Consider the following 22,711-nt stretch of genomic DNA (forward strand, 5'->3'; position numbering starts at 1 on the left):
GTGAGTAAGGGGTGGAGAGTCCCCTCAGCATCTTGGATGATGAGCCAAGAATGGAAGAGATGGCTCATACACTGAGGGATTCTGCTGTCATCCAGGTGGACCTGAACAGGCTGGAGAAAAAAGGGCTGACAGGAACAATTTCAAGTTCAACAAGGAGAAGTGCAGATTCCTGTACAAGGGGAGGAACAAGGCCAGGTACCAGCACATCGTGGGGGACACCCAGCTGCAAAACATCTGGGCAAGAAAAGGGTCTTAGGGCTATGGTGGGCTCCAAGTTGAGGAATAAGCTCTTCCTGCAATGGGATATTGATATCCCAGGCAGTATTAGGAGGAATGAGGCAACGAGTTGAGACAGGGGATCTTTCCCTTCTCAGCACTGGAGAGGCCACAGCTGCTGTTCTGGGTTCCCCAGTACAAGAGAGACATGGAACTATTGGAGAGAGCCCAGGGAAGACCCACAGAGATGATTAAGGGATTAGAGCATTTCTGCCAGGAGGAAAGACTAAGAGAGAGGGGACTGTTCAGCCCAGAGAGGAGAAGGCTTGGGGAGATCTCAGCAATGTGTCTCAACACCTGAAGGAGGCTCTTCCCAGAGGTGCCACTGACAGAACACAAGGCAATGGGAAAAACTGAAACACAGTAGGTTCCTGAGGAACAACAGGAAACACTTTATTACTTTGTGGAGGACCAAGCCCAGGTACGAGTTCCCCAGAGAGGCTGTGGAGTCTCTGTCCTTGGAGATATTACAAAGCTATGTGGAGATGTGTGGTGGGGTGACCTTGCCTGGTCGTAGGTGCCCAACAAGATGTTTATTGGTATTCCTCCTCAGCAAAATGACAAATCACGGAGTATCAGGAAAAGGAGAGTAATTGCCTTAGTTTGAAAGACAGGCATCTGCCAAGGAAGGCAGGAATCTCCCTTGGAATGTAAAATATGATTCCCTCCCCTCCAAATTATTATAACTTTGAAGTTAAGGGGCTTTCAGGCAAAGATATGGGAAAGGGAATAACAGTTCTTTACCAGTATGTATATGGATAACAAGGCAAACAAACAACAACAGTGGCAGCCACAACAAACAGAACCAGAGTCCCAGTGACAGCCTTGTCCCGGCCACAGGCCCTTTCCCCCCGGTGCAGTTCCGGTCACGGCCGGCAGGGGCGCTGGTGGCTCCCGGCCGGGCAGGGCGGGTGCGATGGTTCCCCCGCGGCTGCAGGGGGCGCTCCGGAGCGAGCTCAGTCTCCTCTCTGTATGTGGGTAATGGCTGCCGCCGTCGGACGGGATGGAAAAGGGGCTTCCTTTACAAACCCCCCCAGGCAGTTGGTCCCAGTACCTCTCCAGATAGCAAAATGAGATGTAGCCGGGACCTCAGAAGCAGCAAGCTGGGATGGCAGGGACAAGTAGATCCCAGAGTATCAAATGCAAGGTATCAGAAACTCCACAGCTGTAGCAGAAGTTGTGGGATGTCCCAGCAGGCATGGGGTGTCTAGTTACAGTGCAGCAAGATGCCCTGAAGCAGCAGCAGAGAACAGCAGGGCTGAGCGGGGAATTGCTCCTCGGTGATAGCTGGCGGCCCCTGGGTCCAGGTTGTGCAGAGGAGGCGGCCCCAGCAGGGAACAGGGTGTACCTGGGTCCTGGCACAACATGCACTGGCTCTGGGCTCCCCAGCAGCAGAGAAGCAGAGAAGCAGAGAAGCAGAGAAGCAAGCCAGCAAGCACAGCAACAGTGCCGAAGGAAAAGAAAAAAAAAAGAAAAAGACAAAACCCACAAAGCTACGAGGCCAGCCAAAAAGCCCACCCAGAAGGAAGGAGCCGCCCCTCAACCCCTCCAACTCTCTCTGGAAACCCCAGTCTAGCTCTCACTCATTTCAATACTCCTGACAGTCAGGGAGATGGAGGGGGTGGGAGGAGGGGGGGACAGCAACCACCTTGGACACAAAACAAACAAACAAACCAAAAATGGTATGGGATAAAAAAAACCATCGCAAGACAGTAATTTTTCAGGAAAACTCACAATCCACAGAAGTGCTTTTTTCATACTACTATGAAAGAAAATTTCCCTTGACAACATAAAATTTCCCTCAAAAAACTTTTCATTCTGATGCATAATGTAGAAAGCTGACCACTATGATAGATTTTCCCTCTCCTTCAATACTTTTGTTCAGAAGACACAAATTTGGCAGCTGCCTCATTACAATGTGATTCTATCACAGTATTGACCTTTGACATGCAGAGTAAACTACTCATCATCATCAGAAAACTGCACTATTACCAGAGGCTCAGTGTCAGGCTCAGCAGCAGCAAGGCCTGTGGAGAAGAAGGGAATTAATTTCCCTTCCTGGCTTCTGCCATCAGCAATGCTGAAAGTGTACAAAGCTCTTGCCTTACAGACATCATAAAAAGAAACCTGCTTGGCTGGGATGTCCAAGAAGATCCCAATCTTTGACAAATTGCCAGTCACGATCAGACGGGTCCAAGGATTCGTGTAGGCCCAATAATCTTGCCCATCTGCACATGCGATAACCCAGAAGCCATTCTCAGGGCACAGAGTCAAAGTCCCTTTGCGAGTCACAGATTCCCAGGCAATACCCAAGGCCCAGATTCTTCTTGTCCCAACAGACACTTCCCAGTAGTGTTTCCCAGATGTGTATCCTTCCTTTGCCAGCACAAACAGATGGGAATCAAATCTCTTCTCATTGCTGAGCAAGAATGTGATGACACCTGTATCTTTCACTCTCCTCCCATCCGCAGAGATTTCCAATCTGGGATGAGCCGTGTCAGCATCCAGGGTGACATCCCCTGCAATGGTCAGGTCAGGCCATGAGGAGCAGAAAACACAAGCTCAGCTTTTCTGAGCCTTTCCCTTCTGTGCCCTCAGGCCACTCTCATTTGTCCTTCCCCCTTCCACACTCAGGAGCATTCGACAGCCTCTTGCCTCAGGGCACCTCCAGCTTCTCCCTCCCCTCCCACCATGTCCCTTCCTTGGGCTGCTGCCAGAGAGAGTGGCAGCCTGCAGGCATCAAATGCCAGGCACTGCTCCAGTGCTGCTGGGACTGCAGCAGGCAGCTCCAAGGAGGTGGCTGTGGGGCTGAACCCCCTCTCCCTCCATCTCTGCATTGCTGGGGGGGGGGGGGGGGGGGGGGGGGGCGGGCGGGGGTGGGAATGGCGTGAGGAAAAGGACCAGGAGTTGGCAGCAGCAGGAATTACATTTGGGTGCCAGGAGCTGGAATTAGGTTTGGATTAACTCCTTGGCAAAGTGTGAAGGGGATTTTCAAGATTTAAGTACTTTTTCCTCAATAACAGGAGAGCACCAGTGTAGGATATTGCTTGCACATGGATTAGAGTGGAGGAGTGATCCACTGCCACAAGGATAAGGGAATGTTTCTTGCCTCAGCTTTCCATGCTCATCGGGGGATGGGATGAACTTCTGACAGGACTCGAGCAAGGTGCAATATCATGAACTGAGCTCCTCTAGCTCAGCTCAGATTGAAAGGAGAAGGAGCTGCTCCTGCTGTGGAGCAAGATCAGCTCCAGAGACTTTTCCTGAGAGCCTCAAGAGGCCAAAGCAGGAGTGGGAGGCGGGGCTGCAGTGGCCACTGCAAGCCGGCTGTGCCTGCTCCCCACAGCTGAGAGGGCTCCTGACAAGCACAGGCAAGGCCTTGGGCAGCACATGGCAGTGAAAAAAGTCATCAAACCACCCTTCCCTGTGCGTGTTCTTCTTCAAACAGCTCTCTGAGGGGGTTGGATGTGTTTTCCAGAGCTGCACTCAGGCTCTTGAGTACTCACTTCCTCATCTCACCTATGCTTACCTCTGTAGGACCGTAGTTCTTGAAGGTCTGTAGGAAAGGAGAGAAGCAGGAAGTAAGTGGATTTGTCAAGGCTTGCTCTGGCAGTGAAACAAAATTGGCCAACTCTCTCCTCTCAGTGACAATGATGCCACTCTCACTCTCCCCTACGCCGACACTGACAGTATGGTCAGGCACAAGGCTCTTAGTGTTGCTGGGGCCCTGACAGTCCAATCAAACAGAATGGGATTGAGGAAATCTCTTACATGTGACACCCAACTATCTCCCCTCCATGACACTCATGCCACCTCCATGCTCCCCTACTCCCCCACCACACACACACACTGTTCTCTTAACCACTTCTACCTACTCTCATTTCACCAGACTCCCAGAGAAAACAGTAAATCAGGTTGTGTGATAGTTTTGTTTTCCAGACATGGAGCACGTGGCTCCACCTTGCTTCCTCTGAGGACGGAGGAGGACTAAAAGGTGCTGTGAGATGAGCTCAGCCTCTCTTTCCTTTTCAGATGGGAAGGAGAGGCCAGAGGAATGGCCAGACCTTAGACTAAAAAGGAGACGGGCTTTCACAGAGGAGGATTTGCCAGGAAGCAAAGGTGACTTTCCTTCACCAGTTACCTCTGGAGACACTTGTCAAACTTATCGGGAGCTCCTGGGCAAAGGGAAGGGGAGCAGGGTTTGCCCAAGGCCTGACCCCCTGCATTTCATCTGGGGCTCTCACACTCCTGTGGTCCTTCCCTCCCTGAAGTGTCCAACTCCCAGGGCTCAGGGGCACATGGGCTCTGGACAGAGGAGAACAAAGACCCTCGCAGCTCCTCGGATCTGGTTCGGACAGACTGACTGCTGGAGGGCTGGGGAAAGAGCACAGGCACTGTGAGCTTTCCTGAGGGCTTGGCAAAGGCCTGATGGGCAGGATGGAGGGTTGGGATTGTCCCCCCTCCATCTCTCCAAACAGCAGCTGTGGGCTGTGGGAGACAACAATCTTTGTTAAGAGGAAGAGAAGTGGGGAAAGCAAGAGAGACAATAGCAGGACATGCAGGTGGACTCCTTTACTACATATTGGGTCATAGAGAGCCCACACTACACATTCCCTTCAGAGACAAGGTAATGAAGAGGGGCCTTGACCACCTGCAGTCACCACCTCAGTGTTCAGGTATCTCGACAGGTGGGGACACAAGAGCTACTTGCCAAGAAAATCTGTCCCTCTCCATCCCCTTTGAGGAGCAGTGGACAATAAGCTCACAGGATAATTTGCCTGTAGAGCAGCTTTTGCATTCAGAGAGATGAAGTTCTGCTGGAAAAGGCCTTGCTCACCTAATTCTTTCTCCAAATATGTTCTGAGGAGCTGAAGGTCATATTCTGGGGACCCCAAAGTGGTCTGCATATCTTTTCCCAGAGCTTGGATTTCTTGGGAGAGCTGCTGGAGGTCCTTCAGCCGCAGGGATTCCAAGACCCTTGGGGTATTTTCCTTCACTGTCCTTTCTGTAAGAGAAGACTGGTGTCAGTGGGACAATGGTTTTTCCTCACCTGAGGTGAGGTGTAGTACTAGGAATTGCATGGGACCTTTCTTGTTAGAAAGGACGAAGAAGACACTGTTCTTCCTCTTCCTCCAAATGTGATGGAGAGATGATGGACATTGACCACCTCCAGTTGCCATCTCAGCATCAAAGGTGTTCTACTGGCATGGGACATAAGAGCTGCTCCCAAGGAAGTTCTGCCCCATGCACCCACTTGGAGAAAGCAACGAACTAGCTCACAGGACATTTGTAGAGCAGCTTCTGCCTCCAGAGAGATGAAGGTCTGCTGGGGAATTGGCCTGCTCACCTAGTTTGTTCTTCAGGTCTGCTACGGCAATCTGAAGACCAAGCTGTGAGGATGCCTGCATGTTCTGGAAAGCTCCCTGCAGAGTTTGCATTTGTTGGGAGAGCTGCAGAAGGTCCTTCTGCCACATGGATTCCGTGGTCCTTGTATTTGCCTCCACTGTCCTTCCTGTGAAGAAAGAACCCGCTCACTGGGACAGTCTCATTGCTATCTCGATGGGGACACCAGCAACCTGCAATCACAATGCCTAAATGATGAGGCTGACAGATGGACTGGGGGCCTCACAGAGCCTGAAATCGGTCAGAATTTACCCGTGAGAATTTTAGAGTGGAAATTTTGCAGCTTCAATGAAACCCACAGAGAAAGCCAAGAAGATAATCAATGAGAGAAGATGTTCTGGACACAAGGAGAGGATGTTCTTGTTAGGACATTAAGAGTGTACAAGGAAGAACTTGGCAGATAGTATGTAGCAACTATACCTTTGCTTGTATAGCTGATTGTTTTAATGCTTGAATGGTCATTGTTTGTTAGACAGCCTTGTCATTGTTTGCTAAGCAGCCAATCTCAACAGGCCACTGCAATTGTGAAGACGTATAAGAATAGCAGTAGAGAAAATAAAAAATCTTTCTATCTCTCTCGACTTTGGATTACAACAAATGTGTGCTGTTATGTCCTTCTCGACAAAAGCCACACTTAAAGCTCTGAAATAAATTCACTGCTAGAGCATCTTTCCTTAGGGCTCTCCCACTCCCTGTGGACCTCCCTAAAGGCTTGACCAAGGCCTGCTGGGCAGCACTGAGGGCAGCACTGACCCCACTCCATCTCTCCAGACATCATCTGTGGGCCCTGGGAAACAACGCTCTTTGTCAGGACGAAGGTGTGGTGGGGCATCCCCCACCTGCCCCTTGGACCCCACTGTGGTCTCAGGAATGTTCACTGGGCCTCAGCCTTGGTCAGTAGCCCCTGGGATTGGACATGGGCCCTGTGCCTGGCCAGGGGAAGGTCCCCAGACATTGGGCAGAGAGTGCCAGCTGGTGCCCTCCCTTGATGCCGTAGGATTTAGCTTTCATATTTTTCAGATCCTGTACTGTGTGGTGGCCTGTTAACCCCATGATTCTGTGATGTTCCCCTTGTTCCCTCCCTAGCCTTGGCCACTCCCTCGGTTTCTCCTTATTTGCTTCTGTACCCCAACCCTGCCCAGGGACCGCCCCTGGGCCCCTGACAAAACCATCCCGCACTCAGAGCATACTGTCTCTCTACCTCTGAACATCACAGGGACAAGATGTGATTAAAGTCATCTCAAACCCTCATGAGAGACCATTCTCTACCTTCTTTACCATCCACTGCATTGTAACGCTGCTAGCTGCTGGAGCCAGATCGCGGGGCTGTCCAAAATGGGCTCCCGGATGCAATTAATCGCACGGCCCTAGGAAACCCTCACTGAGCTTTCAGGCCTCAGCAGCCTGCTAGGCAGAGTCCAGTGGTTACAACAGTGCTGCTTTAGTTTGTAACTCTAAAACTCCATAGCCGGTTAGCTACTGTTCTCACACTCGGGTTAGACATAACAAACCCTCTCTGGGCCTGGACTCAAGGACACCTTGTTGTCTCAGGCCCTGAAACATGTAAACCAAGCCTCTGAACAGGAGGAGCAAACTTGGGGTAATTACATCATTACTTGAAATTGTAATTGGAGAATTAACCCTGATAGGCAATAGACCAAACTTAGAAGAGTGTGAAAAACCCATGACCTAGAGCCTATCTTGGGTGTATCCCCTCAGAGGGTTTTTTGACTCCCAGGGTGTACCTATTGAAGGCCCTCTTTTGTAAATACCCCCTTTCTTAATCTTGTCTAGCCTCTGTTTTCAGGTAGCCAGTCCTAGGTATCACCCTTGGCCCCCACCTCATGCACTGCCCACAGAGATGCCCCCAAGCTGAACAGGGGAGTACAGGAGAGGCTCATCATGGGCACAGACACTCAGGGTGTGCAGAGCCCAGCCTCACCCAATGTGGCACCAGGAGTGGGGCAGGAGGAGAAGGGCAATGGGGAAAGGGACAGAGACAGGGACAGGTGTTCCAGGGGAAACCTTAACGAATATGAGACAGTGAGAGAACTAAGAGTTCAAACTCTCTTTAAGGACAAGGGAGTGAAGAGGGACCTTGAGCCCCTGCAGAAAACACTTCAGCATGGAGGTGTTCCAGTGGCATGGATGACAAATCTATTACCCATGTAAGGACTGTCCTTCCCCATCCCCTTTGAGGAGCTGTGGAGGATGTGCCTTTGGAGAGATGAAAGTCTGCTGGGGAATGGCCTAGCTTACCTAGTTCATTCTCCAGGTCTGCTCTGATCATCTGAAGGTCACGCTGTGTGGACACCTCCATGTTCTGGATTGCTTCCTGCAGAGTTTGCATTTGTTGGGAGAGCTGCAGAAGGTCCTTCTGCCACATGGATTCCATGGTCCTTGTATTTGCCTCCACTGTCCTTCCTGTGAAGAAAGAACCCTCTCACTGGGACAGTCTCATTGCTATCTCGATGGGGAGACCAGCAACCTGCAATCACAATGCCTAAAAGCTCTGAATTAAATTCACTGCCAGAGCATCTTTCCTTAGGGCTCTCCCACTCCCTGTGGACCTCCCTAAAGGCTTGACCAAGGCCTGCTGGGCAGCACTGAGGGCAGCACTGACCCCACTCCATCTCTCCAGACACCATCTGTGGGCCCTGGGAAACAACGCTCTTTGTCAGGACGAAGGTGTGGTGGGGCATCCCCCACCTGCCCCTTGGACCCCACTGTGGTCTCAGGAATGTTCACTGGGCCTCAGCCTTGGTCAGTAGCCCCTGGGATCGGACATGGGCCCTGTGCCTGGTCAGGGGAAGGTCCCTGGCAGAGAGTGCTGGGTGCTGCCAGTGCCCTCTCCTGCCCCCACCTCACGCGCTGCCCACAGAGATGCCCCCAAGCTGAACAGGGGAGCACAGGGCGGGGCTCGTCATGGGCACAGACACACAGGGTGTGCACAGCCCGGCTTCGCCCAAAGTGGCATCAGGAGTGGGGCAGGAGGAGAAGGGCAATGGGGAAAGGGACAGAGACAGGGACAGGGGTTCCAGGGGAAACCTTGTGGTGATCCATTGCTTTTCCTATTTCACGTGCTCCCCCTATTCCCTGCCCTTAGCCGTGGCCACTCCCTCGGACTCACCCTCTTGGTTCCTGTACCCCAACCCCGCCCAGGGACCACCCCGGGGCCCCTGACAAAACCCCCCCGAGCCCAGACCACGAGGTCTCTCTGCCTCTGAGGGTTGCCGGCTCAAGATGTGATTAAAGCCATCTCAACCTTCATGGGGAGACCTTTCTCATCTCCTCTGTCATCACTGGTTGTAACACTGATAGCTGACCAGAGCAAGGTTGCGGGGCCATCGAAAACGGACTGCGGGATGCGACAAGTCGCATTGCCCTAGGCAACCCCCACTGAGCTCTCAGGGAGCTACAGCCTGCTAAGCAAAATCTAGCAGCTACAACAAAACCTTAATGAATATCAGACAATGAGAGAACTAAGAGTTCAAACTCTCTTCAGGGATAAGCGAGGTAAGAGGGACCTTGAGACCCTGCAGAAAACACTTTAGCAAGGAGGTGTTCCAATGGCATGGCTGACTGTGGCAGGGTATAGTGCCCCTCTCCCCACCACAGGTGGCCAGTGCAGATAGGAGAGATAACCCAGGCAGGCAAGGCCCAGCATGAATCATCTCCTGGTACCAAAGGGTCTGCCAGCCTAACCAAGAATCAACATCTTGGTATGGAGAGCAGATGTGGGAAGAGATAAAGGAAAACAAATACTGGTGACCTAAAGGCCTGCTTTACACTTGTTGGGGTTTTAGGAGCTCTCCTGGGTTTTTTTCTTCTGTTAAAGGATTTTTGCCCATCCAGGTTGCCAGGGGAGCAAATGGCTGAGTAGTTAAGAAAAACAAAAGAGCTAGCTACAGAGTGGGGTGCATCTGGCTACTCTTTTCACCTGAGCGTGTGGGGGCAGTCAGTCTCCGCGTCCGGAGAGAGGGAAGCTGCTTTTTCTTTGGCCGCTTTTCTTTCTGCTGGAGAAACACCGGGATCCCAATCCCGCCTTCCCTGCCCTGCTCGGAGCCAGGCCGTGGCCACACTGCCCCGCCATTGCTTTGAGCCTTCGCTACGTTGTAGCCGTGCTCGCCCTGCCTGCCCAGACCTCTGGGGGGTTCCCCATTTGGATACACCTCGTCTGCCATCTGGGATTTGTGCTCGTCCCTGCCACTCCAGCCTGCTGCTCCAGCCTGCTGGTCCTGAGGGTCCGGCTGGACACCGGGATCGGCTGCCCAGGGGTTTGTGAAGCCTTTGTTCCATCCCTTCCCGGGATCCCAGGCCCCCAGTGCCGCGTGCTCCCCGAGCTCGCTCCGGAGCGCCCCCTGCAGCCGCGGGGGAACCATCGCACCTGCCCTGCTCACCAGGAGCCGCCAGCGCCCCTGCCGTCTGCGAGCGGAACTGCACCCGAGGGGAAAGGGCCTGACAGCCGAGAAGGCTGGCACTGGGTTTGTGATTGTTTTGCTGTTACTGCCATAGTTATTGCTGTTTGTTTGACTGGTTATACACATACAGATATATGTAGTAAAGAACTGTTACTCCTATTTCCCACATCTTTACCTAAAAGCCCCCTTGATTTTAAAATTATAATAACTCAGAGGGAAGGGGGTTGCATCTGCCAATCCAAGGGAGGCTTCTGCCTTCCTTGGCAGACACCTGTCTTTCAAACCAAGACAACACTATAAAAGTAATACAGATTATCACAGAGGCAGATGCCTTCTACACACACACCCTGAAAGTGTGCAAGATTTCTTCCTGGAGTCTGGACACAGGTTCCATGGTTACTTTTCTGGGAATTGAGGGAAAGGATTTTGATGTGTGCTCCATCACAACTGGATGGTAAGAAACATTGGATCCTATGTTATGTTATTTCTTCGCTAGCTGTAAAATTAATGGTACCTTTAACCCTGCATGTAATACTAGTTGTCTCTTTTTGTCCTTATTCCTGTGTAATAATAGTTTATTTTAGGTCCTATGTCTGTTAGGTTTGTTTCTATTAAATAAATAATTAATTCTATAATAGACCAAATCAGCCGTTACTGAAGAACTTGCAGACGAGAGTGGGTTTTGGGGCACTGGCCATCCCTATGGAGCTACTGCCTGCTGCCAGAGGCCTGGCGAAAAGGAAGGGATTTATCTAAACCCCTCACACCTATTCATAACAATGACAAATCTATTACCCATGTAAGGACTGTCCTTCCCCATCCCCTTTGAGGAGCTGTGGAGGATGTGCTCACAAGAGAGCTTGCCTGTAAAGCAGCTTTTGCCTTTGGAGAGATGAAGGCCTGCTGGGGAATGGCCTAGCTTACCTAGTTCATTCTCCAGGTCTGCTCTGATCATCTGAAGGTCACGCTGTGTGGACACCTCCATGTTCTGGATTGCTTCCTGCAGAGTTTGCATTTGTTGGGAGAGCTGCAGAAGGTCCTTCTGCCACATGGATTCCATGGTCCTTGTATTTGCCTCCACTGTCCTTCCTGTGAAGAAAGAACCCTCTCACTGGGACAGTCTCATTGCTATCTCGATGGGGAGACCAGCAACCTGCAATCACAATGCCTAAAAGCTCTGAATTAAATTCACTGCCAGAGCATCTTTCCTTAGGGCTCTCCCACTCCCTGTGGACCTCCCTAAAGGCTTGACCAAGGCCTGCTGGGCAGCACTGAGGGCAGCACTGACCCCACTCCATCTCTCCAGACACCATCTGTGGGCCCTGGGAAACAACGCTCTTTGTCAGGACGAAGGTGTGGTGGGGCATCCCCCACCTGCCCCTTGGACCCCACTGTGGTCTCAGGAATGTTCACTGGGCCTCAGCCTTGGTCAGTAGCCCCTGGGATCGGACATGGGCCCTGTGCCTGGTCAGGGGAAGGTCCCTGGCAGAGAGTGCTGGGTGCTGCCCGTGCCCTCCCCTGCCCCCCCCTCATGCACTGCCCACAGAGATGCCCGCAAGCTGAACAGGGGAGCATGGGGTGGGGCTTGTCATGGACACTTCAACAAGGTGTTTCAAGTGTCATGGAGCACAAAAGCTGTTTCAAGTGTCACGGAGCACAAAAGTGTAAGGACCGTCCTTCTCCACCCACTTTGAGGAGGTCTGGAGAATGAGCTCACAGGACAGTTTGCCTGTAGAGCAGCTCTTTTCTTCAGAGAGATGAAGGCCTCGGGGGGAATGGTCTTGCTTACCTAGTTCATGCTCCAGGTCTGTTCTGATCATCTGAAGGTCACGCTGTGTGGACCCCTCCATGTTTTGGATTGCTTTCTGCAGAGTTAGAATTTGTTGGGAGGCTTCATGGAGGTCCTTCTCCAGCCTGGATTCTAAGGCGCTTGTATTTGCCTCCACTGTCCTTCCTGCAAAGAAAGAACAGTTTCACTGGGACAAAGTCATGGTTTTCTTGAGGGAAAGACCATTGATCCATAATGATGATGCCCAAAAGCTCTGATATAAAGTCCATGTCAAGGCTTTTCTTAGGGCTCTCCCAGTGCCTGTGGGTCTTCCTAATGGCTTGACTAAGGCCTCCTGGGCAGCATGGAGGGCAGGAATGATCTCTATCTCTCCAGAGGACACATGTGGGCCCTGGGAGACAACATGAGGATGGTGTGGTGCCACACCGCACAAAAACTGTTCCCCATGTAAGAGCTGTCTTTCCCCATCCCTTTTGAGGATCTGTGGAGGACAAGCTCACAGGACAATTTGCCTGTAGAGCAGCCTTTGCCTACAGAGCTATGAAGGCCTGTTGTGGAAATAGTTCTGCTCACCTAGTTTGTTCTCCAGGTCTGTTCTGATCATTTGAAGGTCACGCTGTGTGGAGACCTTCATGTTCTGGAAAGTTTTTTTCAGAGTTTGAATTTGTTGGGAGAGCTGCAGGAGGTCCTTCTGCCAGATGTATGCTATAGTCCCTGTGACATTTGCCTCCACCGTCTTTCCTGTGAAAAAAGACTGATATCACTGGGACAATGATTTTTTCTCCCTTGAGGTGAGGTCTTGTCCCACTAATGACACAGAGCTTTCCTCTTAAAAAGTATCAAAAAGATGCTGTTCTTTCACTCCCTTCTAAGACAAGGGAGAGAAGAGGGACCTTGACCATCTCCAGTTGCCACCTCAGCATCAAAGGTGTTCCCCATGACTGGGACATAAGAGCTGCTCCCAAGGAAGTTCTGCTGATTCTGACAAAAGGCAAAGGGTTAACTAACAGGTCAGTTTGCCTGTAGAGCAGGATTGACCTTCAGAGAGTTGAAGGCCTGCTGGGGAATGGCCCTGCTCACCTAGTTCATCCTTCAGATCTGTTCTGATCATCTGAAGGTCACGCTGCGTGTACACCTGGGTGTTTTGAAAAGCTTTCTGCAGAGTTTGAACTTGTTGGGACACTTCATGGAGGTCCTTCTTCCACATGGATTCCAGGGCATTTGTAGTATTTGCCTGTATTGTCAATCCTATAAAGAAAGAACAGTGTAATTGGGACACTCTCATTACCTTCTTGAGGGGGAGACCAGTGATCAGATTTAAATTCACTGCCAGAGAGTCTCTTCTTAGGGTTTTTTGAGTATTCTTGATCAAAAAAGCTATTCCCTGTTGTGGTGACCCAGCCCACTGTGGGGCGGGGGCAGCATGATGCCAATCAATCCCAGCCCTTCCCCTGGATCGAGTTTCCCGAAGAGGCAGACTCAGAGGGTGGGTCGATGGGCGGCTCAGAAGCCTAAGCTGCACCCGGCCGGGCAATGCCCGGGTACAAGCCACCTCCTCCGGTTTGGGAAAAATCTCAGTTACTCGGTTGTTCACTGGTTCTCTTTTATAACTCCTGCCTTTCGGTTTACCCCAGTGGTTCTTGTTAAATTGTATCTGACCCCTGGCTTCTAACTCATTGGTTGTTTTCCCCTTTCCCCACGGTTTTCAAATTGCCTATAAAACTGAGGACAAGCCTCGGGGAGGGTCCCATCGCATTCCATCCCTTCCAAGCTTGTTCTGGTTGTGAAACTTCTAACAGTAAACCTGTTAGGAGCCAGACCAGAACAGCCTCTCTCTTCCTAATGGTATCAGCTAACGTGAGCTGATACCATCAGCTCCTGCCGTGTTCCCTCTGCAAAGAAGCCAGCTAGCGAGCTCAGCCGGCAGCTCCTTCCTGATGCCGAAGTTCAGCGACACGCAGAAGTAACGCAGTTGGACTGTCTCTGACGTGGGGCACACCAGAGCTCGTTGCAGCGAGCACAAGTACTGCGTTAATTCCCCACATAAGGGTTGTCATTCTCCATCCTCTTTGAGGAGCTGTGGAGGACAAGCACACAGGACAGTTTGCCTGTAAAGCAGCTTTTGCCTCTAGAGAGATGAAGGCCTGCTGGCGAATGGCCCTGCTCACCTAGTTCATTCTTCAGGTCTGTTCTGAGGAGCTGAAGATCACGCTGTGTGGACTCCTGCTCATTCTGGAAAGCTTCCTGCAGAGTTAGAATTTTTTGGTAGAGGTGCTGGTGGTCCTTCAGCCGAATAGATTCCAGGGCATCCACTGCTCTTCCTGTGAAAAAAGACTGGTGTCACTGAGATAATGATTTTTCCTCCCCTGAGGGGAGGTCTTGTTCCACTAATGACACGGGGCCTTTCCTCTTAGAAAGGACCAAGAAGACGCTGTTCCTACACTGCCTTCAATGACAAGGGAGAGAAGAGGGACATTGACCACCTCCAGTTGCCATCTCAGCATCAAAGGTGTTCCACTGGCATGGGACATAAGAGCTGCTCCCAAGGAAGCTCTGCACAAGGCATCCACTCCAGGGACTAACTCACAAGTTAGTTTGATTGTGGAGCAGCATTTGCTTCCAAAAAGATAAAGGCCTGCTGGGGAATGGCCCTGCTTATCTGTTTTTTTTCCTTTTGCTTTCTTTCCTTATGCAGGGAGGGCAGAAGAAATTCAGTTCAGTTCCCTCATGTCCTGCCTGTTTCTAATTTATACTCTCCAGCCTTCTCTTTCCTCAGACAATCCTTTCTAATTCAGAGGCCTTGGAAAAGTACTCAGCCCTAAAAAACAGAGATGAGGAGTTCACATTCTGATGGACCTGTGGGCACAGTTATGGATCTCTTCCTTGGCTTTCAAATCCTTTTCCACCACGAGTTTTCTCTGGGAAGGAGCCTTGGCCTCTCTTCTGGACCTCTAGTCTTTCATGTGACATGGAGATTTTTTTCTCTTACAGTTTTTACCTGGTGAAAGGAGTCTCAGCAGCACTGTAAGCCCTTCTAAACATGGGCTTGGAGCTCCTGTGCTGCTGGTCAGGAATATTGAAAGGAACTCCATGGCCTCCTCACTGCCCAACAGCCTGGCCATGGGGGAGAGCCCAGGCCATGCAAATTGCCAAGTGTTCCTTAAGGAAAGAACATTCACTGCCAGCATCCCAGCTGGAAAGATCCTGTGCAGGAGAACAGCTGGCCTTAGAACCCATGGGGGATGGGATCCCACAGAGTCCAGGCTGTCCTGTCTGTGCTGGGAAAAGCCCACTGCCAGGGCAGCTCTGCACCCTGGGAGCCTGGGCTCCTGGGCATCTGCTTGGGGATGGGGAATATAACAAAGGACTTTCTGGAGGCCCTTGAAGTGGGAATGTCTGGAGGGGTGAGATTGTTTGATCTCACTGCCCTAGACCCTCCGGCATCTTCTTCTTGCCTGGTAGGGGTTTTTTTTCCAAGTATTGTGGGTATGTCCTGGCACTGATCTGCATGAAAAGGCTTCTCTTTGTGTGAGGGGAGGTCACATAGAACCTCCCCTTGGCCATCTGTCGATACTCTGACAAGAGGATGAGTCTCATATAAGTGCAGAATCACAGAATCAAACCATCAAACAATGGTTTGGGTTTTACAAGACCTTATAGATCCTCTCTTTCCAACTCCCCTGCCATTTCTTTCCAGACTTCCACTAGACCACATTGCTCCAAGCCCTACCCAACCTGGCCTTGAACCCTTCCAGGGATGAGGCATCCACAGCTTCTACAGCAACCTGTGCCAGGGCCTCACCACCCTCACAGGGAAGATTTCTTCCTATTATCTAATTTAAATCTACCCTCCTACAGCTTAAAATCCATTCCACCTTGTCCTAGTAATCTGTGACCTTGTAAAATGTGCCTTATTGTAAGCCACCTTTAGCTACTGGAAGGGTGTCAGAAACTGGGTATGTTTAGCGTGGTGAGCCAATGCCTTTGTGTGTGTCTGTATGTGCGTCTGTGTGTGTGTTTGTCTGTGTCTCTGTGTGTCTGTTTCTGTCTGGGTCTGTGTTTCTGTCTGTGTGCCTGTGTGTCTGTCTCTGTCTGTGTCTGTATGTGTGTGTGTGACTGTGTCTCTGTGTTTGTGTGTCTGTGTCCGTGTGTCTGTGTGTGTGTGTGTGTGTCTCTGTGTGTGGTCGGTGTGCCTGTGTGTGTCTCTCTGTGTCCATGTGTGTGTCTGTGTATGTGTGCATCGGTGTGCCTGTGTCTGTATGTGTGTGTCTGTGTCCGTGTGTGTGTGTCTCTGCGTCTGTGTCTGCATCTGTGTGTCTGTCTGTGCCTCTCTGCGTCCATATGTGCGTTTGTATGTCTGTGCGTCTGTGTCCGTGTGTGTGTCTCTGTGTCTGTGTGTCTGTGTGTGTCTCTTGTCTGTCTGCATCTGTGTATCTCCATGTCGGTGTGCCTGTGTGTGTCTCTCTGTGTGTCCATGTGTGTGTCTGTGTGTCTCTGTCTCTCTGTGTGTGCTGGTGTGCCTGTGTGTGTTTCTCTGTGTGTCCCTCTGCCTGTGTCTGGGTGTCTGTCTGTCTGTCTGTGTGTCAGTGTTTGTGTCTGTGTGTCCATGTGTGTGTCTATGTGTGTGTCTGTCTCTGGGTGTGGTCAGTGTGCCTGTGTGTGTCTCTCTGTGTATCCATGTGTGTGTCTGTCTGTGTGCGTGTCAGTGTGTGTGTCTGTGTATCCATGTGTGTGTCTGTCTGTGTGCGTGTCAGTGTGTGTGTCTGTGTATCTATGCGTGTGTCTGTGTGCCCATGTGTGTGCCTGTGTGTGTGTGTGTATCAGTGTGCCTTTTTCTCTCTCTCTGTGTCCATGTGTGTGTCTGTGTGTGTCTCTGTCTCTGTGTGTGGTCGGTGTGCCTGTGTGTCCCTCTGTGTGTCCCTCTACCTATGTCCGGGTGTCTGTCTGTGTGTGTGTCTGTGTGTGTGTGTGTCGGTGTGCCTGTGTCTCTCTCTGTGTGTCCATCTGCGTGTCTCTGTGTATGTGTCGGTGTGCCTGTGTCTGTCTCTCTGTGTGTCCATGTGTCTATCTGTGTGTGTGTCTGTCTGTGTGTCCCTCTGCCCGTGTGTGGGTGTCTGTCTGTGTGTGGTTGGGGGCGGGTCAGTGAGACAGTGCCCCTCCCCATCATTTTGGCTGTCAATCAATTACACATTGGGTGGGGCTGTCCCAATCCAGCCTCTGATTGGCTGAGGTTCCAGAAGTCCCACCTAGAAGGCGGGGCCTACAGGGTGCCAAGGGTTTAAAAGGGGTGACCATGCTGTGCCCAGCTGCCGCATCCTGCCAGCTGCTTCAGAGTTGTGATCTGACTCGTGCCGGAACCCTATGATATCTATATCTGTGTTTTTCTATATATTTTCTGTCTTTCTCTCTCTCTTCTCCTAATTCTCTTTTCATGGAACTTTGTGGGTAGCCTAGTATCTTAAGGATTTAAAAGTTTCTGAGTTGCTAAGTTAATGAAGTTAATACCAAATTAATGCTAAGTGATGCTATTATAAGTGCTTTCATGTTGAATTTAGTGTTATATTTAATCCTTTTGCCAAAGTTTCCTTAATCTTCTATATTTTTGCAGTAAACTCTTCTGTGATTTTCACATCTTGAGAATATCTGGTGGGGATTCCTCCTTTGCGCTAGCTAGAATAAAGGAACCTTGAGTTTAACCCCTGAATTTAAGTATCCAAGGTGTAACAAAGGGTGTCTAAAGTCTGCCTGGAGCCTTCTCTGCTTCCATTGTTTGTCATAATTACGTTGGACAATGAGCATGGACCATTCTAGATACACCAGGTGGGTGCTCCTGATGCAGCAAAACAGCTGACAACACACCAGTCCTCCAGCCCTGGAAGACATCTAGGACAGATAGAACCCACAGTCATGGACTAAATGGACTCAGCAGATATCTGGGTGGGATGACTATGGAGATGATACCTGTGTTTGTATACTTTCATATCTATCTATCTATAGTAGATGGTATAGACTAACTGCTGGAAAATGTCCTGGTTCAGGCCAGGCCAGGGTTAATTTTTGCAGTGTCTGGGGAAGGGGCATGAGCAGGACCCTAATGTTATTTGTTACAAACTCAGATCACTGGCAGGGAGTAGGGGAAGTGGAAAGGGACACTGTCTCTTCTGGGGAAAAGGGGTTCCTTCTGGTCAAGAAAAAGGGGCAGAGGGGGAAGTCAGCCTGTATTTGTTTGTTGTCATGGGGTCCTTGGTGTGCATTTTGCATATGAATCGCTCTCTCTTTTGTACAATTTTGTTATTAATATTGTTCTTGTTACTGGTTTTTTTTTTCTTCTCTCATTGCTGTTTCAAATAAATTGTTCTTATCTAAAACCATGATCTTCACCTTTTGTGCCTCAAATTCTCAACTCCATCCTGCTGCAGCAGGAATGGAGAAGGAATAGGGGAGTGAGAGAACAGTGTGTGGTTAGGGAGAGTCTTAGTGGGAGCAGTGAACTGGGGAGCTCCATTCCTAAACCACAACACAGACACAAGCAGAGATGAGGCTGGAGACACAGAGCTTGAGAGAGGCAAGTGGTCTGAGGTCAGTACAGCTTTTGGGGAAGGGTCAGTCCTGCCTTGCAATCAGCAATGAAGTGCTGGTTTGGGCTCTTGGCCATGACACTCTGCCACAGGTTCTCCAGGCTTGGCTGGGCCCTGCTCCAGCTGCCAGCCAGGAAGGAGAACCACATCCATAAATTCCCCCAGAAAGGGCTGAGCATGGCTGTGCCCTTGGACACCACAGAGCTGGAACAGCTGGCACTGGACTGGGGAAAGGGGACCTGTCTCCAGCCATGGCTGCAGAGGCAGAGATCTCTGGAGAGGCCCTTGCCAAGGTGGGAGGCACCACTGACACTTCAGGGAAAAAGGTCCAGCTGTGATGAATGAGCTCCACTGGAGGCTTGGGGGAGGATGAGACCAATGGAGGCAGAGGAAGGGACCCTTCTAATTCCCCCCAGGAAAAGTCCCCCAATCCCATCCTCCTTCCTCCTCTTGCCTGTAGATACCATGGTCCACCCAAGCCCTCACCTGCCTGTGGAGGCATTGCCCTTCTGCCTCTGGGTGACAGACGGTAAACTTCTACCTGCAAGAGAACTCAGCATTTCAGCTGAGTGGAAGCTAATGCATCTGTGTGCCAGAAGCAGACTCTACATGGTATTTCATCCTATTTGTCAGAGAGTAGTCTTACAAGAGGCTAAGAAATTACATCCTGCAGCCTTGCTTCTGAAAACATGAGGTCCTGTGAACCAAGAGCCCTTACCTCGAAATACAAGAACAGCACCAGCAGCCAATGTGAGAAGGAATAAAGGGAGTTGTATCCAGGAAGCAGAGACCCACTGAGATGCACCTGGAAAAACAGAACCTTTGAAAAAAATTATCTGAGTGTCATCTGGCAATGTTCAATCTTACCCCCAAACTTAAGCACCTGCCCAAAGAGTTTCTGTGGAAATAAATGCAGAAATAGTCCCAGTTCTTCACGGGTGGGCAGAGCCTGCCTTCCCTCGGGATGTGCACAGCCTGTGGGGCAGGAGGGACCCTGCTCATTTCTCACTGCAGCCTGTCCTGCCTGCAGTGCGCCGTGATGCTCTAGGATGGGTCTGTCTGGACTGGAGAGCTGTTGCCTTCCCTGGCACTGGGAAGGGCCTCACAGGGCTCCTGTGACCATGAGCCTCCAGCAAAGACTTCTCAGGATGATGGGACTCACCTGAGAGGAGCACAGTAGTTTCCTTCTCCACCTGCAGCAGAGGGTTCAGGATTTGACAGGTGACTTTTCCCACTTGCTCTCCTGTAACTGTGACTCGACTCCATACACTGAAGAGTTTCTCACTGTCCTGGTGTATTTCAGTGTCCACAGAGAGCCCCTGTCCATCCTCAGTAACCCACTGGACAGTAGGTTTGGGGAGCCATCCCTGTGATCTGCAGCCAAGCTCGAGTCCTTGCCCTTGGGGGCCCTGAATTTCAATGAACACTTCCCCAGTACCTTAAAGGCAAGAGAGTTTGTTAGTGGGAGAAGTTGGCATGAAAGCAGCTCTTCCTTGGATTCACAGCTCTTGCTTAACCCAGCGTTTTCTGCCAGTTTCTGTCAGTCCTTCACACAACCTTTCCAATGGTCTTTCTGTCATCCCACACTCCATCTGCCATAAATGCCAGATTTCCTTTGGCTGAGAAAGAGCTACAGTTTGGGATGGGTTTGTGTCTAAGCTCACCACTATTTCATGGAGCCAGCAGGGAGAAGGTGTGTGGTTTGTATTCTTCTTTCGGAATGACTCTGTGGGAGCCCCATCCAAGTTTGAGGATTGGTAAAGCAGGACACAGAGCACTAAAGCCCGGTCATCTTTTTTCACCTCCCCAGTCCATGCCAGCACTACAGGTGGGCAGAGATGGTCACTGAGAGGGACTGCGCCAAAGCTTCATCAGTGTGATGATGTGGGAGGCACCACACACATTGATGAGTCACGCTCCTGGTCAAAGCTGGATTTTACAGGAATTTGTCCAGTGCAATAGTAGGAAATGGGCATTGTCTTGAAGCTTTTTCTCTCTCCTGTCCCAAAAGCATCTCTAATCCCCTTTGGATGAGAAAATTTAGATTCGATGTTAGGAAGAAATTCTTGACTAAGAGTGAGGCGCTGGCACAGTTTGCCCAGAGAAGCTGTGGATGTCCCATCCCTGAAAGCGTTCAAGGCCAGGTTGGACAGCACTTGGAATAATCTGCTCTAGTGGAAGGTGTTCCTGCACATGGCTGGGAAGTTCAAATGAGAAATTCTTTTAAGTCCCTTCCAACTCACACTATCGTGTGATTCTAAGATTCCCTGATTCTGTCATTCCATGCTCTTTTTGATCAGTGAATCCAGGCTGACCAGCTCCACCTGGCTTTATCAATACCTGCACACAAACGGTGCCCACTGTCCAGCTGGGGGGAACTGGCAGCCCAGATCATCTCCTTAGCCCAAATGCGAAGTCACAACAGGGAGGGCCCCATTTCCCTCAGTCCCACAGCCAGGGATGCTGAGCACTTGGAGGTCTCTCAGGTGGGCTCACACCTCCCCAGCAGGGATTATTGCAGCTCGCCAGCCCCACATGGGTCAGAACAGGGATCAGGCTGGGCATGGAGCTTGCAGAGCATCTTGACAGGTGGCCCAAGGGCTGCTGGGAGTGGGGAGGTGATGTGTTGGGTCATATGAGGCAGCATCAGCTGGAGGACAGTGACCTTTCAGAGAGCTCTTTTCCCTCTGTAAGAGCATCCCCCCTTCCCCACCCAGCCCAGAAAGTCTCCAACCTGCAATGCTGAGCTTGGTGGATGTATCAGTGCTCCAGTCCCTGGATGTCACAATGCAACTGTAGATTCCTTCATCTGCTGGTTGGACATTCTTCAGTGTCAGGGACACGTTCCCAGTGGCAAATCCATCTCCTGGCACTGATGTTCTCCCACAGTATTTCTGCATTGGTTCGCCCCCAAACTGCCCATGTGGGTAGATGTCCTCTGTGTGCCCATCTGTGATTTTTATCCAGTGCACTTGGGGGTTGTCCAGTGGCTTTGTGGAGGAGATGGTGCAAGGAAGGATTGTATCCTGGCCGACAATTCCAACTACTTTCTCAGGAGAGGTGAGCTTAAAATTGTCTGTGAGTGAGCATCTGGCTGAAATCAATCAGAAAATGTACTGGTGTGAAGGAAACAGGTCTAGGAGTAATAGTGGGGAACAACTGAAAGTAAATAGATTAGAGGGAGAAAACAGGATGATGGAAGTTGTACAGGATGGGATTATTTGGGGAAAAAGAAAAAATAAATGCATAAGAGCATGTCCAGAGCCATTCCATGCAGCTTCCCAGCTGTCCCTGCCCCTTTGCAGCCCTGTGCCACCAGCAGCGGGGCAGCTGTGCCAATGCCAACTGCCCACGCAGGCAGGGAAATGCTCCTGGCACTGGGGAGGGCTGGACAGGGCAGAGCTGCCTTGGCTTAGGGCTTCCCCAGCTCCACCAAGGGAGAGAAACTCCGGCTGCAAAGGGCTGGATTCCCCAAGAGCAGAGGGGCAGGGCAGCTCTGGCTCTTGTGGACTTCAAATCAGGGCTGCTCAGGAGACCATGACCCTCAGCTCCTGCACTTCTGATCATCTGCAGGCTGGAATCCCCCAGAAAGGAGCAGAACAGCTCCTGGAAGCGTTACCTGAGACAGGGATGGCCAGAAGCAGGGCCAGAGCCAACAGGAGCCATCTCCTCTGCTCCATCCCTGCAGTCCCCGGGGTGGGATGATCCCGCAGCTGACCTGGAACAGGCACAGAAGGGAAGTGAGCAAAGAAGGGAAATCCTGTCCCAAAGCCCTCTGATCTCTCTCACCTGGCACCTGGCACCAGCTGTGACTTCTGAAGGTGCCAAGTGCTCAAAAGTTTGAGTTCAGACCTCAAGAAAACTTGTGCCTTTCCAGAGATCTTAGTTACCCCTGCGGCTTCTGGGAATTTCAGTCTAATATGCTGTCTTGGTTTGAGACAAATTGGAGGAAATGTCCAAAATGAACATATCCTCTAATAGAAGGCAGATTTCAGCAGCCCCTCCCCAACCAGGTTCGGAAAGAAATTCCTTGGAGGAAAGTGAAAAAAACCCTATTTACTTAAAAAGCAAAATCCATGCAGGCATGGAAAAAAGAATTAATAATGCTAAATAATAAAACTTCTCACTGTGGAGAAGACCTGGAAAGATTTCAAAGTCTTTTCTTTGGGTGTGGCTCTGCCCTCTCCGGAGCTGGGATTCTGCGTGGGCCCCTCTGGGCTGTAGTGTAGGACATCCCAGTGATG

General features: G+C 50.9%; 1 protein-coding gene across 4 annotated transcripts in view; it reads right to left on the reverse strand.

Annotated features, from left to right (window-relative positions):
- Positions 1 to 2,012: 2,012 nt before the first annotated feature.
- LOC116437139 (butyrophilin subfamily 2 member A2-like) overlaps positions 2,013 to 22,711 on the reverse strand; it is a 32,159-nt gene continuing 11,460 nt past the window's right edge. The window contains exons 3-16 of one of the 4 annotated variants that reach the window (XM_032094700.1): positions 22,087 to 22,185; positions 21,202 to 21,561; positions 19,630 to 19,905; positions 19,186 to 19,272; positions 14,058 to 14,210; positions 12,970 to 13,137; positions 12,463 to 12,630; positions 11,890 to 12,054; positions 11,025 to 11,189; positions 7,939 to 8,103; positions 5,624 to 5,788; positions 5,114 to 5,281; positions 3,806 to 3,832; positions 2,013 to 2,795 (exon numbers count right to left, since the gene is read on the reverse strand). In XM_032094700.1, coding sequence (XP_031950591.1) covers positions 2,236 to 2,795; positions 3,806 to 3,832; positions 5,114 to 5,281; positions 5,624 to 5,788; positions 7,939 to 8,103; positions 11,025 to 11,189; positions 11,890 to 12,054; positions 12,463 to 12,630; positions 12,970 to 13,137; positions 14,058 to 14,210; positions 19,186 to 19,272; positions 19,630 to 19,905; positions 21,202 to 21,561; positions 22,087 to 22,147 — 2,688 coding nt within the window. In that variant the 5' untranslated portion in view covers positions 22,148 to 22,185 and the 3' untranslated portion in view covers positions 2,013 to 2,235. Of the gene's footprint in view, positions 2,796 to 3,805; positions 3,833 to 5,113; positions 5,282 to 5,623; positions 5,789 to 7,938; positions 8,104 to 11,024; positions 11,190 to 11,889; positions 12,055 to 12,462; positions 12,631 to 12,969; positions 13,138 to 14,057; positions 14,211 to 19,185; positions 19,288 to 19,629; positions 19,906 to 21,201; positions 21,562 to 22,086; positions 22,476 to 22,711 lie in introns of those variants that run through there. The other 3 variants (XM_032094698.1, XM_032094699.1, XM_032094701.1) reach the window with 3 other exon arrangements.

Source organism: Corvus moneduloides, chromosome 33 (assembly GCF_009650955.1).
Source record: "Corvus moneduloides isolate bCorMon1 chromosome 33, bCorMon1.pri, whole genome shotgun sequence".
NCBI classification, from domain to species: domain Eukaryota; kingdom Metazoa; phylum Chordata; class Aves; order Passeriformes; family Corvidae; genus Corvus; species Corvus moneduloides.